Genomic DNA, 20,055 nt, shown 5'->3' with positions numbered 1-20,055 from the left:
AATGAGACACATTACCCACCTTACGTGCTTCACTCGTTCGAAATATTCGGCGACCAGCATTTTCGTAACTTTTCCCCCCTCATCCAGTGGGAAATACAGTCTGTTAGCTGGGTCGACGAGCCCGTTGATAACGAACTCGCGCGTTTGCGACTGCACGTTCTTGCCGGCGCCAGGATTGATCACCGCGGAGACCTTGACAAAAACAAAAACACTTTTGTCAAACTCCATAAAAATCACCGGTTATCGTCAAAGTTACGATCAAAATTAAGTGGTACAACTCAGCCTTATACACTCCGCAAACTACATACTTTTAAGGCCTACCTATTCAAACCTGAGCGATATTCGCTGCCGCTGTGGGTAGAGGTACATACCGCGCGGGTTTCGCTCAGGTATTTAGTATCAAGTATCGCGGCTAGAGCGACCTGAGCGATATTCGCTGCCGCTGTGGGTAGAGGTACATACCGCGCGGGTTTCGCTCAGGTATTTAGTATCAAGTATCGCGGCTAGAGCGACCTGAGCGATATTCGCTGCCGCTGTGGGTAGAGGTACATACCACGCGGGTTTCGCTCAGGTATTTAGTATCAAGTACCGCGGCAATACCGCTTAGGTCTGAACAGTATTATTACCGCATACCCACTGGGTTTTCTCTGCCGCAGACGGTAGCGAATACCGCTTAGGTCTGAATAGGCCTTTAGTCGGCCGGTAGCTGAGCCCGATTATAATTTGTATGAAGAATCGACGATACCAAATCGATGTAATGTGTGCATACTATACAGGGTGGAAACGTTAAGTGATCTCACTTGATTATTTCTAAACTATACAAGATATCGAAAAACTGATTACTGATTCTGAAAGTGCTTCACAAGCTCTTTCAAACGGTACCAATAATAGGTTACAGAATAAACTGGATCTATCCGAAAATTCAATGTTTTCCAGCTTCCATACAATTAGTAAAAGGACATAATATTAAAAACTGTACAAGATATTTAAAAACTGGTTACTGATCCTGAAAGTGCTTTACGAGCTCTATCCAACGGTACCAATAATAGGTTAGAAAATAAACTGGATCCATTCGAAAATTCAATGTTTCCAGCTTCCATACATTTAGTACTGCCACAGTCATGGCACTCATGTCTTGTTAATATTATAGCAAGTAAAGCCTAAAACCAATGTTTTCCACAAATAATTTTCAATAAATAAATAAATAAAATAAATAAATAAATAAATTCTTTATTGAATAACTTATTTGACAGTTTAAACTTTAGGCTAATCTTATGCTACAAAAGGTAAAATTATACATGTGCCTGAACTAGGAAATTTTTTCCTGTATCTCAGGCGAAATAAAGGCTTAACGATACTTTATTTAACTATCATTAGCAAAATACATATTATACATAAACAAACCACTTACATACAAATTATGTTTATACTAAAAATTAAAATCTATACACATTAAGCAAAATCTAAGAATTAAAATCAGTTATTATGGTTACATTGTGCTACTTAATATTGCTTACTTAGCGTTTTCTATTACATACGGCGTGCAGGTGTCTGTGTCAACAAAAATAATAATTTACGAGTACAATGATTTCGGTTTTAAGGTTAGTAGAACAGTTCTGTGATCGGTAATTTTGCAGTTAGTTACTAATATTATAAATGGAACAAAATTGAATACACTATCTAAGTCAGAAATTAACCTACCTATCTAATAAAAAATAATAAATATAACACAAATAACTCGCAGGTAGCCCTTAAGCGCCTTCATAGTCTATGGAGTTAATGTATCTTGTTTCTGCAAGTTTTTTAGCAGGGCATTCAGTGTCACCTGTCTTGTGATTGCTGGGCTTTTTGAAGTGTAAGCAGGTCGCACATTTTGATGGCTCGTCCTTTTTCGTGCAGTCCTTCAGCGCGTGACCCACTTCTCCGCAGTGGCCGCAAGTGATGGTGGCCTCCCGACATGTCTTTGCAGCATGTCCATACTGCTGACACTTGAAGCACCTTGTTACCAGAGTGAAATCTCTTATAGGGCACGAGGACCAATTCACAAAAACTCGGTCATTTGTTATTAAGGTCTTTCTTATTTGAGCTGAGACTTCTATGACGTAATTGCAGGTTTCAGCATCTTTCTTACCTGATTTATGACTTAGCTTAACAGATGACATAAATGCTTCAAATGATGTATTTGGTAGTTTTTCGGCTAAGTTTTGTTGGTAAATGCATTTAAAAACCTCAGTTTCTTGCATAGAAGCAGGAACTCCGAGTACTATCATCCTGGGTTTCCGTTTATTGGTCTCGTCTATAGTAAGGCCAGAGGTTTTTAATTGCGCCGATTGCTTCAGCTTTTCAATGTCATCTTTTGAGTCGGTGCTGATGATGACGCCGCCATTTCTAGTCTTCCGTAGACCTCTCACGTGCAATTTCATTTCTTCAGGCTTGATAATTTTCTGCACTAGGTTCTTGGTCTCCTCGCTTGACTTCATTTTATCCGCGGGGTAAATCGCCACTGAACTTACATTTTTGGGCTGAATAAAATTGTCAGGGCTTTTTCTAACCACGTCAGCAAAGGAGACTGCTCCCGAGATTGGTTTAGAGGTCACTTCAATTATGTTTTTGAGGTCTTGAACTTGCTGTGAAAGGTCTTGGTTTTCCTTGAGGGCCTGCACATTACTGTGAGCTTGAATAGCTTTTTGCTTCAGCGACTGGTATTGCACGGCCATTTGGGATGTTCCATGGCTCACCCTTCTGCACAGGTTACTAATCCTCAGTTTCTGGTCAGTGTTGAGTTTTCCTTCCGATGAGATTATGCACACCTCATTCATGCACTGCTCGATGCTCTTCATCCAGTTCTGGAGTTCTGAAGTGGCCACCACTTCGAGTGGTTCCATGACGTGCTCGGCGGGGGCGGCGGGGGGCGCGCGCTGCGAGGGCGTGGGCGGAGGGCTGCGCTGCGTGAGCGCACTCCGGTTGAAGGGACTTCCTTCCATATTACTACGTCGAATCACTTAACATTATAAGTTTTATGTCTAATTAGAAACGAACGACACAGTAGAACACTTCCGAGTTCCGAGAATGTAGGTCGCGATATTGCTAATGAATAAGAATGCAATTTACGAGTTCATTTTAAGTGCTTATTATTTATTTTAAAAAAATACTTCTATTATTGTTTGGCTGGCATACATTTAGTATGGAGGCTGGAAACATTAAATTTTCGGATAGATCCAGTTAATTCTGTAACCTAATATTGGTACCGTTGGATAGAGCTTGTGAAGCACTTTCAGGATTAGTAACCAGTTTTTCGATATCTTGTATAGTTTAGAAATAATCGAATGAGATCACTTATCGTTTCCACCCTGTATGTCCATACTGATTAACAGCCCGACCCAACTGTTGGCAGACAAAAAGTCTGTAGTCTGGGGCTAGGCTTAGGCCTGGTTCAGACACAGCTATAATTTCGCACGGTTGCTGAGCTTTTCTCGCACATTTGCATCACACTTAACACGTAACATACAACGTCTGCGATATGAATGTGATAGACAATAGCGAAAAATCCATGCTATATAGGATTGATTACCACGGAGACCTTAACAAAAACAAAACACGTTTAGCCCCGGTTTCCACTAAGGCGGAGCGGAAAAGTTTTGAATAACCATTCAGATTTCATTATTTCCACTTCTTCGCTCCTCGCCGGGCCACTGACGCTGTCAAATTCTCAGGGTTCGAAAATATCCGATATTTATTATAAATATCAAAATATCGGATATTTATGATATATATCGGATATATATCAACTTTGATATATATCAATTTTGTATGAAAGCCATACTATTATTTTATTGTATTATTCATGAATACTATTGCATAAGTGTTACATAAACATGTTTTTAATGTTTTTAAAACTTAAAATCAGACAAATAAAGCAAAAACATAAAATTTTCTTTAAATACGGCAAAATCAACTAAAAAAATAAAAATCTTATGTCAAAAAGTACAAATACAGTAACAAATTTTAAAAGTTGATATATCATTGAAACCGGCTTGATATATATCGGATATATATCCGATATATATCAAGATATATATCCCTTGATATATATCCTCGAACCCTGCAAATTCTGTAGAAAAATTTGACGGCGCGGTTCAGACACAGCGATAATCGCACAGTTGCTGGGCTTTTCTCGTACATTTGCATATCGCGTAACATACGTCTGCGATATAATGTGATAGACAATAGCGAAATCCGTGCTAGGAAAATGTACAGACGACAGCACGTCAAGATAATATACACTGTGGAGTCTTATATGCCGGTTGCAGACCAAGAGCTAAGCTAAGTTAGTTTCGTTTAGCTCGCATAGCTGACGCAGTTTCCCATAGAATTGGCATAGTTTTCAGTCTACACACGACTATGGGAAACTGCGTCAGCTATGCGATCTAAACGAAACTAACTTAGCTTAGCTCTTGGTCTGCAACCGGCAATATAGTTGTAATAGATGTTATTTTGCACCAAAAAATGCAGTTTGATGTGCTGTTGACTATACGTTAAAGCAAGGTAAGGGAATTACTCATATCTCTAAAAGTTAGGCAGAAAACCGCCTCTCTGGTCTGGTCGTAAGACCACCTGCTTCAGAACCAGAAGTCCCGGATTCGATTTCCAGTGGAGGCAGATTTTTCTGTTCAGTTTTGTCAATGGTGGATTCTAACTCCGCCTGGCTATCTACCACCATCTTACCTAATTCTATCGCCATCCATAACTGCAATGTTGACAGCATTGCTGTTTAGAGGTAAAGCTTGTTTCTACCTTCAGCCTGATCACTTTCCATCAGGTGAGATCAGGCCAAGAGCTTCTTTGTTGTGGATAAAAAAAATAGACTCATAAATTATACTCACACGGAGTCCTTTTAAGAAATTAGTGAAGGCTTCAACTTGGCGACCCCGTTGAGCCTCCAGCGGTTTATATAAATCCAACCTGAATTCTTTGTATGATTCAAGCAAACACTGCTCTTTGGGGAATCCCTTATGCGCAACTGAAAAGAATTAAAAATAAACTGTCATTAGCTTTTTTCTGCTAAATCAATCTGGAACACGACTGACGGAATGGACGAAAGTAATACTTTAGGTTTTATTTTTAATGGTGTCTAACTGACAAAGAAATGGTGTCTAACTGACAAAGAAATGGCGCCGACGCCGACCCGTTTTGCATTGTTTGTTTGCTGTATTTCCTGAACACTATAATCCGGGCGTTTTCAAGGCGAGAGTGAATAAGCACTTACAGGGCAGATATTATGTACCATCCTAGACTGCATCTCACTTAACACCAGGTGCGATTGCGGTCAAATACCTGCCTTGTCTAGCATAAAAAAAAATTATATGTTTGCTGTCGTAACAAAAGGTTGACAAAATAAATGTAACTATGATTCTTTCGGCACTTCTCAGCTCTATGCAATATTTTGTCCCGATATGGTGGTGAGGTATATTTAGGACGTGTATAAGTTGTTCAGTCGGCATAGCAAGCAACGACAGCAAGTCTAGCCATATGTGAGACCTTAAGCAGCTGTAATACGGATGAATTTGCAATAGAAATTAGTCTTATGAGCTGTTAAGTGTTGTCTGGAAAGAAACATGCTATGGGTAGTATAGGTATGGTAGCGGCATGGGAGTGTGTGAAGTGACATTGACATAATATGACGTGACATACCATGCAAATCCCGGCTAGATAGTGGCGCCCTCTTTGTGAATGTTTTGTTTTTTGTTTTGTTTTGTTTAATGTTATTTTTTTTTTAATTTATAATGTTGGTTGGAGAGGCGCCCGCTGAAAACCAGCGTCGGGGCTCGATTAATGCCAAAAAGGCGCCTTTTTGGCACAAAAATAATATGCGTGTATAGTTTTAAGTCCCTTTGTTCTGTTTTTTATTTTTTCCTTTTTGTGTCAAATAAAGTTTTTCTTATTCTTATTCTTATTCAAATCTGAACCACATTTAATTTTAAAGTCTCGCTGACGTTTGACGTTACAAAAACACCCTCCCGTTCCGCTCCCATACCTCAGGCACTTTAACTTTAACTTTTTAAGCGATAGACTTAGGGCTATATTTCACCGGGACACCATGGCGGCGCAACCAGTCGCCGCTACCAACAAAATGTATGCAGCTTTGCGCAACCAAACGGACACCAGGTGAGTAACTCTCTATATATAGCCCTTAGGGCTATATTTCACCGGGACACCATGGCGGCGCAACCAGTCGCCCGCTACCAACAAAATGTATACAGCTCTAATCAAATCAAATCAAATCAAATATATTTATTTTGTGAACATGGGTAAACGTAGGTATTACAAGTATAGAGAGATATATATCTATGGGTCATTCCACAAAAATATGTCAACTCTTAGTCCGCGCCACATTTCACATGAAATATTTGTTAATATTTTATTCCAAAATTGTTAAATAACAGCTCGCAATGTGCTTTATTCATCACCCATTGATATTTTTTGAAACTATTTTTAAAACATCTTAAATTACTTTTGAATGACCCAAAACGTCATTCCCTAGGCATGTCCGTACTCCAAAAGTTTGTGTTTTGGGACCCACATTTATAAAAACATCAACTTTATCCTTTGTTTTAATTAACGAATAATCTATTTAAATGTATATTACACCAAATTCTATTAATATTTTGCGGTTTCAATAAACAATAATTTGATTTTCTTTAGTTGAAAAAGAGTCTACAGCTTTTAGCGTCATTCCCTCGCCACGCACTGATTTTATAATTTTGCGCTTTAATATGTATTTAGAGTGAATGACATTTAGTTGAGTTTAAAGTACGATACGAAGTTATCCTCAGACCATACTGGCTTTGCGGTAGCCGTTTTTTTAATTAGTGCAAACGTGCCAGTTGTTGCGAAAACATGTGTTAATCCAGTCACTTCGTCAGTCCCTAGTTGAGTAGCTTTATTGATTACAATAGGAAATTGTATATAATTTAATAGTATTTACGTGTGGTTTTTTGGCTATTTTCGGCACATCGTATTAAGCATCTTATAATATAAAGTTAATCTACATTTGTGTTAAGTTTTACTCCAAATCGTCAGTCCCTAGAGCGTCAGGCCCTAGCTTTAAACGGCACTTGGGACTAAATTACTAGTTAGGGAATGATGTTTTTTATATAGTGATAATAACAAAACAACTACATTATGTATATTAACTTATCTATAAATGTTAAGGTTACATGTTTTATACTTTATTAGAAGTCATATAGGAGTAATGTAGTATGAAAAAATTGAAAATTATAATTTCTCCTAAAATAAAGCATAAAGTGACTGGCCCTTTTAGACATAACATAATTAATTAATAAACTATAATTTACACTAATAAAGTATTCAAAAGCATCTTAAAAAAGTTACGGACAAAATGACGTCGAAAATATACAGATTTTTATGGAATGACCCCTATAGAGAGTTACTCACCTGGTGTCCGTTTGGTTGCGCAAAGCTGTATAGATTTTGTTGGTTGCGCCGCCATGGTGTCCCGGTGAAATATAGCCCTTATTGTAAAGAATTTGAACAGTACCGTCTATGTTGACGAAAGGCCTGGAGGTGAATATTCCAGATTGGAAGAGACCAGTCCAAATCTCAAGACCGTCGCCCAAGTTCGTCGGACGTTCTGGCCGCTTAAAGAATTGACGGCCAGCCTGAAACCAAGAATACAAAAAGCTCATTCCATTTTTCTGTTTACGCCCAAATAAAAAAAATCGTGTAAATTACACCATTTATTTATTCATTTATTTAACTCAAGAAAAACTGAATTGTTGTATTCATCTCTGCAACGAGTAGTAGGTAATTAGTAAAATAAATCCCACCAAAAACATTCTGTAAAAAACTAGCCAAGTCTCGATGGAGCTGCTTGTTTATCTCTAAAAAGTAATGAAATCTAGACAAAGTCGTGCCAAGTCTATGGTTCCTTACTGCGATTTCTTTATTATTATAGTTAATGTTGTGTGACTTGGCCGTTGAAGGGTACAAAACGAGGTGCTCCATGACACCATTGCACCAATCTGTCGCTAGAACCGCTACTCATTGACGATGGAAAATTGCCACTTGGAAAACGTTTATTCAACAATAATCAGTCAATTGTAGGTTTAATAAAGCTGCGTATTTCAATAATACTTATGTATGATTATCTTAATAAAGATTATTCAACGGCCAAGTCACACAACATTAACTATAATAATAAAGAAATCGCAGTAAGGAACCATAGACTTGGCACGAGTTTGTCTAGATTTCATTACTTTTTAGAGATAAACAAGCAGCTCCATCAAGACTTGGCTAGTTTTTTACAGAATGTTTTTGGTGGGATTTCACTTCTTTTTGTAGAAAGTGGCAAAATTATTTAACGTCGTCGTTTTATCGACATTTTTTTACGATATTAAACACAAATAAACTCAACGACCTTTAAAATGGACAACGAACAACGAATGAACAATTATTTAAATAACATAACCTTAGCGAACCTTATAATATAATAAACGAAATAAACGAAATTCAAATTACAAAACATTCAACTTAATCGACGGGGGACTCTAGAAAGGAAAAAAATCTGGACACCGCTTGCTAGTGCTAGCGCCATCTAGCGGTGAGCGATACATGCGAACACCACGGTGCCGGAGTAGTATTGATTATGAATGTGGTGTTACTCCAGATCTTCGATTTTCCTAGTTTTTATAGTTTTCCCTTTATGTGGCCATTAAACCCTAACTCTGTACCAAATTTCAGCTCTCTGAGTCGATGGGAAGTACTAGTTCTATTTTGATGATCATCAGTGAGTGAGTGAGTGAGTGAGTGTCGTAAATGCGAAACTTTGCTTTCGCTTAACTTCGGAACTAAATGACCTACAGACTTGAAATTTAATAGCTTACTAGATGACGAAAATTTCAGCGTTGTGTCTTATCCAGAGGTTTTCAAATAGGGGCCTGAAAATGCGGCGAAATGGTTCCAGTAAAGGATGGTACGGCAGTGTTTGCTTCGCGCTCGACTTGGCGGGGGCACTGCCGTGCCCCCAGATAATACACACCTTAACATAGGATTCCAGAGTCCCTTGGCGTAATATTACGTCAACGCACTGGATGGCTTCGGTTGGAGGGGAAAGCGACGTGGCACCGGTTTCCATGTAGCTGAAATAAAATACATTAATAAATACCACAAAAATAAAGACAATAAAAATAAATAAAGGCAATAACATGATGGAATTGCTCCAAAGGTCATGAGTTCTACCAGCTTTTGCCCCCAACTGATTACCGATATGTCAGTAAAGTAACTGGACATTGCAGAATTACCGTTCTTATATGGATATCTCATTTCTTACTCGATCACATAATGTACCTGTACAAGCATGTTATCATAGACTCACTTTATGATTGTGTTAAGGTCCACAATTCCTGTGAACTTATAGGACACTTCGAATTTCATTTCTTTCCCATTAGGATCAAGCATTGTCACCTGAACATAAAACAAAAAATATTATTTACTTATGTAAAATTCCACAAATAAAAATAATCTAATTGTAAAATTAACTATAAGACTTGTTTAGAAAATATGTACGCAGAAATCTCGTGAATATCAACATCTTTTTTTTATTTAGATTTAGATGTATTTACTTGTTTTAGGTATGAATACAATCAAAAATAAATCATTCATTATACTTACGTTTGTTATATAACGGTCCTGGGCCGTCACGTTTTTTAATGGAGTCAGTGCATAGCAATTTTTGATTTGATCAAATGCCACTTCATTGTTAGGAAAATGTTGAGCCTTTGAGACCAAAAATACTTTTCCTAGCATCTTCTTTGGGCGATCAGGTTTGAAAGAAACGTCATAACGACTCTGTAAACAAAAAATAATAATAATAAAGATATGTTAAGACAATGAAAATAACAATGAATATTAAATTTGAAGTACCTATCAATATTTTTACATAAAATACAGTACTTCTTTGAGAAATACCGTTTTTCTCGTATATTTGTTTACTATGTACTTTATTTATCAATACTTACAATTTTCAAACCCTTTATTGTCATGGCCAAATAGTTGCACAAGATTTGAACTTTCCTGTGGGGCACAGTATTGCCCTCAATCCTCTTGGGAATTTTAAATCGGCACGCGACTGGTTCATATTTGGTATATCTCCCTTCGGGCCTCGCCACAGTGGTGTCGGTTTGTCGTGGTAACTTCGATTCAGGAATCGAAGTGTACGACGTAGAAGGTTGTGGAGTTTGCGCGGTGGTGGAAGTGGATGACGCAGAAGACGCGCTTTGTGAGATCGCAGTAGACGGACGGTCGCCTTTCGGGCCACCCCAGGCCTGGGCGGGAGCACTTGTAGGTGAAGGAGTGGGCCACGCAGAAGCCGGAGCTTGTCTGGGAGGTCCGGCAGGCGGTGGCATTGATGCCGACGTAGTGCAGCTTTGCTGAGCCGGCTCAGCTGCGGCTGCACCTTTAGGCTTCTTCTTCGGCCTTTTCTTCCCGCCAGATAGTCCTAATCCCAAGCCTGCTTCCTCCTCTACCTCCATCTTCACTGGTTCAGGCTGTGCCGGTGCGACAGGCTCCGGCACAATGACCTTGGCTTCTTCAGGTTTTTTGGACGTCTGTAAAGACATCAGAGCAGCTTTCCTTTCCTCCTTCTTCTTCTTCCTTTTAACGGAAGCAGAGGAGAGGCCTTCTTCCTCGGGGTCAGGCGGTGGCGCTTGTGACGTAGACGGGGCGTCACTGAGCGACATCGCTTCGACCTCAGCCTCGACTTCATGAGTTGAACTCCTTCTATCCCTTTTATCCTTCTTACCTATGGAATACAAGCATTTTAAATAAGTTTCGCATAATAGCTTTTAAACAAGTTATTCAGGCAATAAATCAACTCTTTAGTTAACTGCAGTTAACTGCAACTGAAATTAAATGATTAGAAGATTTTTCGTTCTCACCTCTCCCCATCTTCGTAGCTTGATTTGAATCTGTTCTGAAATGAAACAAAATAAATTAATCAATTAACTTGGGTTGGAATTGTGAAAAGAAATAAGTAAGAGTTTTTGTTGTGGTTGTTGTGCGAGGACAATGCGTTAAGTACCCTTCGAAGCACTATGTCTAAGGACCTATCAGTAAAATATCTTGGATAAGCATGTTGATTCAGACTTTCCTTATCATAATATTATTGAATGGACAAGTCGAAACCGGTTCCGACTTGACGAGACAAAATGTTCGAAAGACCAGAAATTGAATTCTTATCAATGTCAAAACTGTTCTAATTAATTAGTTAAAAGTTTCGCCTCATTCAGTCACAGGTAACTGATGGTAAAGACGACAGTGAATAGATTATGGTGAAACATGGTAGGTACATAGAGGGTACACATTAACCTCCTTGAGTCCACATTATAACTATAAATAGGAGGACGGACATAATGACTTGGTTGCAGATCACAAGATAAACGATAGCAACAAATCGCTTTGCTTGCACCACAATGTATGACCGGTATCTATGTCAAAGTGTTACTGAGTTTAGTAGACCCAATTCGCTAAGCAATAAATTCAACTCAAAAAAATCGATTTCAATAGAATATTTAGTTAAGCCAGGTAGGTACCACAAATTCCTACACTTGATTGGCATTGGTATAAGACACTTAAGCATGCCGATTTATTTGCCAGTGGCAAATCTGGTCCAGTGAGGAAATATACGATTTTTAGGCAAAATGCCCTGCACTTAGGCATGTAAGGGTATACAGTATCCCACTAAAAACATTCTGTTAAAATCTAGCCAAGTCTCGATGGAGCTGCTTGTTTATCTCTAAAAAGTAATGAAATCTAGACAAAGTCGTGCCAAGTCTATGGTTCCTTATTGCGATTTCTTTATTATTATAGTTAATGTTGTGTGACTTGGCCGTTGAAGGGTACAAAACCAGGTGCTCCATGATACCATTGCACCAATCTGTCGCCAGAACCGCTACCCATTGACGATGGAAAATTGCCACTTGGAAAACGTTGATTCAACAATAACCATTCAATTGTAGGTTTAATAAAGCTGCGTATTTCAATAATACTTATGTATGATTATCTTAATAAAGATTGTTCAACGGCCAAGTCACACAACATTAACTATAATAATAAAGAAATCGCAATAAGGAACCATAGACTTGGCACGACTTTGTCTAGATTTCATTACTTTTTAGAGATAAACAAGCAGCTCCATCGAGACTTGGCTAGATTTTAACAGAATGTTTTTAGTGGGATTTCACTTCTTTTTGTAGAAAGTGGCAAAATTATTTAACGTCGTCGTTTTATCGATATTTTTTTACGATATTAAACACAAATAAACTCAACGTTTTAATAACATAACCTTAGCGAACCTTACAATATAATAAACGAAATCAACGAAATGCAAATTTACACAACATCAACTTAATCGACGGACGGGGGGCTCTAGAAAGGAAAAAATCTGGACACCGCTTGGACGCCGCTAGCGCCATCTAGTGGTGAGCGATACAGGCGAACACCACGGTGCCGGAGTAGTATTGATTATGAATGTGGTGTTACTCCAGATCTTCGATTTTCCTAGTTTTTATAGTTTTCCCTTTATGTGGCCATTAAACCCTAACTCTGTACCAAATTTCAGCTCTCTGAGTCGATGGGAAGTACTAGTTCTATTTTGATGATCATCAGTGAGTGAGTAAGTGAGTGAGTGTCGTAAATGCGAAACTTTGCTTTCGCATAACTTCGGAACTAAATGACCTACAGACTTGAAATTTTGGATTTTAAGTATGTGATTATAGCTTACTAGATGACGAAAATTTCTGCGTTCTGGTCTTATCCAGAGGTTCTCAAATAGGGGCCTGAAAATGCGGCGAAATGGTTCCAGTAAAGGATGGTACGGCAGTGTTTGCTTCGCGCTCGACTTGGCGGGGGCACTGCCGTGCCCCCAGATACACCCACCCAAGCAAGAGCAAGATGTTAGAAGAAGAGCAAGAAGCACATAAAATCGTTTGCCTTTTATTTTGCCTCCTGTCACATAAAAAAAAAAAAAAAAAGCACAGAATGTTTCATTTAACAATCAGAATATTTCACAACAATATTTATAATGGCAACATATTTGATTCATGAAAATGAAAAATATTTATTTGCTGGATGTGGTACATTAGATGTTACTTAATAAGGTAGAACAGAACACAATCACCAGATGTGAACGAGCATGTAAATGTTTATACAAGTCAATTTGTTATTAAATTAAAATTTACTTAGTTTCTACTTATAATAATTTGCTTACAGTCAGAATAATCATTTTATAATGTAGTATCAATACATTTCTAGAACTTCTTAACCTTTGATAACTTTTGCACACCTTTCTAAACAGTTACATTGTTTTTCAGAGATGTGGGGTTCTGCTGACTATGTACGTTTAATATACCTATGTATTATTATGTTAATGTTCTCTTAATAAGAGTCCACAAAAACGCACATCAGAAGGTGGAAACAGTAAAACATTTGATTTATTTAAAGGTGTATTTACGACTAAAAATAAATCTGGTCGGCTCAGCCACCAACACATACAAGGGAACAATACATATAACTATTGAATACTATTGTTTATTGTAACACAGGACACTACGCTCTGAGAGTTAAATTATTTACTGTGTGGGTAAAATGTGTACCTACAGACTACAAAACCATACTGAGAGTGGCGAGTGACACTTAAGAGTGGAGTTGTCAGCAGCATTCATTAAATCCTCCTGTGTGCAGTTGCTCAGGCACTCAGGGCACGACATAATATAGGGTGATAGGGTATGTATTTTATAAAATAGAAAACAATCATGCACGAGACAGTAGGTAAAAACTATGAATTTTGTACTGATTACAATCATTAAACATACTAGAACCCTTGAAGTAACTAGGTACTTTTCTACAATGCATAGACAAAGTACCGCTTAGAATTACAATATCCATAGTAAGAGATTGATAAAAAAATTACAAATACAATAATGGAACTCAATTTAATGGAAAACTTTTGGTCAAATTAATTTGTGCATGCAGTCAACAGTAGGTACCTACTTCAGGCTATACATATTTACTATATTAAATGGCAAAACATAAAATGCCACCACAAATATCAACATTTACCCAACTACATTATGTTGATGATGATGATGGTGGTCAGCAAATGGATAGCTCTTGATTAAAAAAAATTCAGCAAGGTTCATAGATTTATAGATATTTATGGGATCAACTATGTTTCTTATTGCACAACAATTCATCAGCATTTTAGCCATATGAAGTCTACTGTCCCAGTGCAAAAGGCACAATATTTACTACAATAAAATCGAGCACCTACAAATATTACGTACCTACGTGTAAAATTAAAGTGGGCACAGAACAAATACGATGATGGGTGTTCATCATCCGTTTTTCTTCCGATTTTCAGCGATTTTCCAAATATTTACCTAATCCTAATAAAATTGAAATTTAATTTAGTACGGCGGACTTACCTCAGTCAAACTTCTAGGAACGTAGTATCCAATTATTCTAATATCTTGGCTAGCGTTTCACACAGCACTATAACAATGATTCTAGAATCTAGAACAGTAATTATTTCTTCAAGCACTGTAATTTCACGACAAATTACAAAATCAACAAATACACAAGGTAAAGAACACATCAGAGACAAAAGTGATCGATTGAAATTTTTTTTTTGATTCGGCGGTGTCAAAGTTGACAGTAGTTGTCTGACATGACATAACCACAGATATATGCCGGTGGTACATCATGTGGTACGACGGTTCCGTAGAAATATTAAAAATTAATTATTTCCGCTAAATGGGTAGATTTTTAGTCGATTACAGAAATGTGTGATCATACACACACCGGCAGATTTAGCGGAACGGAAAAAAAGCATCAATATCATTATTTTTTAATTTAATTCGAAATATGAAAAAAAATATTGCCAACAGTATATTTTTTAATTATTTTGTTTAAATTACCTTAATAACTCTATGAAATTACCCCACCAATAGATTCGTTGAGTGTTTCGAATTGAATAAAGATTGCCAATTTGGATTTCTTTTACGTGAAAGTTGTTTTTTCTGAGAATTTCGTTGTGTAAGCATTCAGTTACTTACAAGAGTTTATTATGCCCAGCTTAGCACCGTCAGAAATCTTTAAGGCAGATGAAATGAGAAGAAACGGTCATGCATACAGATCGGCTGCCGTAAGACTTCGTTGATCAGTATCAACGACCCATGGCAGTAACCAAAACGGTACATACAGATTGATCATTTCTATCGATAAGAGGAGAATACAAGTCAGAAAAAGTTTTCGAGTTTTCAGAAAGTCCCGTTTACCTGCTCTTCAAGCCAGAAATGACCTTAAAGACACTCGAGGAGTAAGAGTGACTGAGCGCACAGTTCACAGGAGATTTGCTGAAGTTGGTACAGGGTCGTACCGTACATATCCGAGAAAGCTCCAACTTGTGACACAGCATCGAAAAAACAAATTGAACTTTGCACGTGAATATCATGATTGGGTCTTGAACGCCTGGAAACATGATCTCTTAACTGATGAGTGCAGAGTTCTCTTAAACCAGATTGATGGAAGATAGCGAATATGGAAACACAAAGAGAACGTAACATTTAGTCTTAATTTTGAAAATATCGTGGTATATGGCTGTAGCTTAATTCTGGTGTGGGGAGGGATATGTTTGGGAGCTCGTACGGAGCTAGTGGTGGTCGATGGAGGAAACATGACTTCCGAATGGTACAGCAGGAACATTTTAGAAAAACATGATATGCCATTTACTCCATTTATTGGGGACTCCTTTAGTTTAATTCACGATAATGTTCGTTTTCACAGTGCTCGCTCAGTACAGGCTTATTTAAACCATTTGGATATACCCATGCATGATGCAGTTGCTGGCAAGATCCCCAGACAAGAATCCTATAGAGCATGTCTTGGACTTTCTTAAAAGATGTCTTAAACTCAGAATACCACCGGGGGTATTGAGAAACGCGTTACTAGAGGAGTGCAGACATTGCCCCAAAATACAAAGGGTATTTAATTAATTCATTTGGTTAGTGATAAGCTACCTTATTTTTAATCTGGCCACAATTTCAAATTTTTGTTCAAAACTGAAGAATTGAAATTTCGTTTCGATGGATTTTTATTAAGTAAAAAAAACGACTTAATATTTAAAAAAATCTGTGTTTTTTTATTACATTTTAATTATCTCCTTATTTTGTATAATAAATGTTTTATAGATCAGTAGTAATTTTACTTACTTATTTTCATACTTTCCGATCAGAGCCCCGATTGCGCTAATTTTTAACGTCTCCAATACATTGGCGCTTCTTCACCAGTTGCGCTCTGTTTTACATTCTAGCTGAGGTGCAAATTCGTTATCGTGGTAAAATTCACGCGCAAAGACCAAAAAACGGATTTAATCACTTTCCATTAAAGTCCGAAAACCTTATTTTTTTACTAAAACACAGCAAATATTCGTGAAAGCGTTTGACTTGCGTTTGAGAAAAAGTAGCTTTCTTTCAGCTTTTACACAAAGAAGCAGTTGCATTTTGTTTTCGTTTTAAGTAGTGAGCTGTTAAAGCGACAACGCGATACGAATTTACGATTTCCGTTCGTCGTCTAGTCGCGTTGTAGTTGAAAATATATAGCGCAATGGGGGCACTTGGATGTTACGAATGTCGATTTTTTGACATCATGCGGATGTTTATGATCTTATATAAAAACCAGTGATGTTGCGAATGTCCACATCCGCATCCGCAATAATCAATACGGATTTTGATGCAGATGCGGATGTAAAACAAGTTGCCACAAGAAAGACATTGGGGGGAGCCGGCGAACGTAACGCTTTACGAACATTAATTTGCTGTGTTTTAGTAATTTGAGTTTCAAAAATAAAGTGTTCAGCAGACTATTAATGGAAAGTGCATAAATCTGCTGTTTTGTCTTTGTTAGCGTGTGAACTTTACCGTGATATCGAATTGCACTTCTGCTAAAATGAAAATGGAGCCCAAGTCGCGCGCGACTGATAATGAAAAGTTAACGAATTGGAGACATTACTAATTAGTGCAATCGGGGCCCTCAGCTTATTTCTGTCTTGCTTGCAGAAATGTAACAAGAGCGATGTGGCTAGTGTATTAATTCTCTGTCTATGGTATTCAATATCATTATGAACTCCTGTATTCAATTATTATCACTGTGTGAATCGTGTTCGCTACTCAACTTTCTTTGCGCGACCTATAATTCTTATACAGATCCCTAAAAAATATTCTACCATATTCTAACCTAATGGACGCTAGGCTTAATATAATATAACAGTTTTATGGGTTTGGGTTTGCGCAGCACGCGACGCTCTACTACGGCGCGGCAGGAAGAGTTTAATAAGCGAAACCATTGCAAAACAGAAAGCCGAGTCTCCATCAACAAAAACAATGTCAACAATCAACATAATATTTTTTCATCGACAATTTGATGTTATTTATACGTCCTAATGGAATTAGAGATGGGTTTCCACCCGGGTAAAAACCCACATGAGGGTAAAAACCCAATAAAAACCCGTTTCATTCCACCCGTGGGTGTTTACACCGGGTGAAAACAAATAATTTTATAATTATTTCAATTGGTATCTTTTCTTTATTTTTATTGAATTTTTCTCATTTAAGTTTATTGATTAATAAGTAATAAGTCAAATTTAACACTAATATGCATTTATATCGTGGCCAAAGCGTAAAATTGATCACGTTATGATGATGTGACCAATTATTTTATAAAATGGTGTTATTTCAAGAATCGTTGAACCGATTTAGAAGAAATTTAGTAGGAACACAATAATTTATGATCATGGCAAGGACATGGAGGGGGGGGGGGGGGGGGGGTGCCAAAGATGCCAAACTCTCTCTTTGATGACATTACGGTATAAAGTAAGAAATAACAACACCAACTACAAAGTACTTCTGTTTAAAAACTTGAAATCAAACCGCCCTTCCGCCACTGTAACGCCTGTACCGTTGTACCGTTTTTCAAGACCTCCTCTCCCCCCAGATTGCATTACGTAACACTAGAACGCCCCCTTAGCAACAAATACCACTTCTCACTTTAAAAATACGCTATTTTTGTTTTCACCCACCAGAATGGGTGATAATGGGTAAAAACCGGGTTTTTACCCAAATCACCCAGTTTAAACCCAATCGGGTGAAATGGGTTTTTACCCACTACCCATCTCTAAATGGAATATGGAATTAGTTGTATAGTTTTAATTTAATAATCTGTCTTCTCCATTTTCATATTGTCTATGAGCTTGCACCCAGAGCCGTAAAACACCTTACTAAAAAAAAATTGTCTATGAACAAGATGTCTTCCTGACCAAACTCTTTACTCTCTGCTTAGCTACCTACTTTGTGATTTTTTGATGTGAAACAACCATTTTAAAACAAGTGTTATTCGTTTGTACATAGTAATTTTATTGTGAATTGTGATTGACCAGTAAAAGTACAGAAATTTTATTAATTCTTATAATAGAACCTCAGATTCATAGCTCAAAATAAATACATTGTGGCTTTAGTCATGAGGATTGCAGTGTTTACCACCACAGTGTTCGGTAGTTATTCAGTGCCTTTAGCCCAATTATGGCTTGTTACACCGTCGAAAATGATTTGAACTATAATAATACTACAGATTTGACCGATGAAACTTCTATCGTAGATGATTTGACCATAGTTCCATTGGAAAAGAATAGTTTTGGTGAGTATCGATGACGGATGTGTCGGCATGTTGGTTTGTTTTGTGAAAGCATCCGAGATAGTTGCAGGACATTTTACTGAATATAGTTGCATTATAATCGATTTATCTTAAGAACTAATTACTATATTTCAGCAATATGTGAATTATGTGGTCGCGTTGGGCGTCGTGACCATTTTTATACTCGAAATAATAGATTTTGCAATCTGCGATGTTATGTTAGTGCAACTAGACGTCGGCACTGTAATTGGCGATTCAAGATTATGGAAGGAGCTGAACATATGGCTGGTCTGATACCCCTCGAACCATTGCCTCAGCTGCACCAATGGCAAGCTGCTTTGAATGACTTACAGGTACAAAATATTCACTACCAAAACTTGTGTTCAAAACACTCAATTGTTGTGCAGTCCACAGCACATCTGTCAATATTTTTTATTGCAAAATACCACTATTACAACTGTTTAAGATCAAAGATGTGTATCATTTAGTACCAAATAAATATTTTTTCTTTCTTTCTTTCTTTCAAGATGTCCCAGTTGGTGTGCAGTTGCTTGTACATTAATTGTTTCATACATAAACACCATGCAACTTACATAGGGCATGGCAATGAACTAACCTACCTATTATCATATTTATTTTATATTCTTATCTTAATGTATTGTGATGTTGTATTCCATGTAATAGTGCTAAAGCTGTTGAGTTTTTCGATAAATAAATAATTGATAATTAATGTAAAGACCATATTTTTTAGGCTGGCCCTATCAAGCAGTCAGCAGCTTTAGTGGCCAATAGCTATGAATGGAAGGATGAGTTGTTTGGCTGTGACTTCTTGGCAGCTCCGGTCAGCCTGTTCAAACATGCCCCACTGCATGAGATGTGGGACAACACCTTCGAGGGCATGAAGGTTGAGGTGAAAAACACAGACTGTGGAAATAGTACTGAGAAACTCAGTGACTATTTTTGGGTAGCCACAGTATTGAAAGTAAGTTTTGTATATTATCAATGTTCATTTATCTTTAGTCAAGTCCTTATGTTGATTTTGGGCTGCTGTTATTTAATATCCGTACCGCGCGGGAATAACTTGACATGTCATTTTCGCGTACTTTTCAGGGGAGCGATTTTAAAGTTTAGAGTTCTCTGGTAAATCGGAATTAATGATAATTGATATTTTTATGATTGAAATAAGCTAATTTGATGCATATCTTTCGATTGGCGTAAGAATTTGATTAAATTATCTTCTTAATCTATTAAAAAAAAGACTTGTCAAGTTGTGTACCGACGACTTGTCAAGTT

General features: G+C 37.4%; 2 protein-coding genes across 4 annotated transcripts in view; one reads left to right on the top strand and one right to left on the bottom strand.

Annotated features, from left to right (window-relative positions):
* Positions 1–14,694, bottom strand: part of LOC135072643 (protein argonaute-2-like) — a 40,140-nt gene extending 25,446 nt beyond the window's left edge. For 2 of the 3 annotated variants that reach the window (XM_063966649.1, XM_063966648.1), the window contains exons 1-9: positions 14,502–14,694; positions 10,956–10,990; positions 10,038–10,819; positions 9,691–9,867; positions 9,395–9,483; positions 9,059–9,158; positions 7,559–7,679; positions 4,884–5,020; positions 20–192 (exon numbers count right to left, since the gene is read on the bottom strand). In XM_063966649.1, coding sequence (XP_063822719.1) covers positions 20–192; positions 4,884–5,020; positions 7,559–7,679; positions 9,059–9,158; positions 9,395–9,483; positions 9,691–9,867; positions 10,038–10,819; positions 10,956–10,965 — 1,589 coding nt within the window. In that variant the 5' untranslated portion in view covers positions 10,966–10,990; positions 14,502–14,694. The remainder of the gene's footprint in view (positions 1–19; positions 193–4,883; positions 5,021–7,558; positions 7,680–9,058; positions 9,159–9,394; positions 9,484–9,690; positions 9,868–10,037; positions 10,820–10,955; positions 10,991–14,501) is intronic. The other variant, XM_063966650.1, reaches the window with a different exon arrangement.
* Positions 14,695–18,348: 3,654 nt separating this feature from the next.
* The window catches only part of LOC135072644 (polycomb protein Sfmbt-like), a 48,716-nt gene continuing 47,009 nt past the window's right edge, over positions 18,349–20,055 (top strand). The window contains exons 1-3 of the mRNA XM_063966651.1: positions 18,349–18,765; positions 18,898–19,115; positions 19,514–19,744. Of these exons, the coding sequence (XP_063822721.1) occupies positions 18,651–18,765; positions 18,898–19,115; positions 19,514–19,744 (564 nt within the window). The 5' untranslated portion in view covers positions 18,349–18,650. The remainder of the gene's footprint in view (positions 18,766–18,897; positions 19,116–19,513; positions 19,745–20,055) is intronic.

This window comes from Ostrinia nubilalis, chromosome 6, assembly GCF_963855985.1.
Source record: "Ostrinia nubilalis chromosome 6, ilOstNubi1.1, whole genome shotgun sequence".
In the NCBI taxonomy this organism is placed as follows: domain Eukaryota; kingdom Metazoa; phylum Arthropoda; class Insecta; order Lepidoptera; family Crambidae; genus Ostrinia; species Ostrinia nubilalis.
Note: the sequence above shows the minus strand (reverse complement) of the source record. Positions and strands in the feature narration are given on the sequence as shown.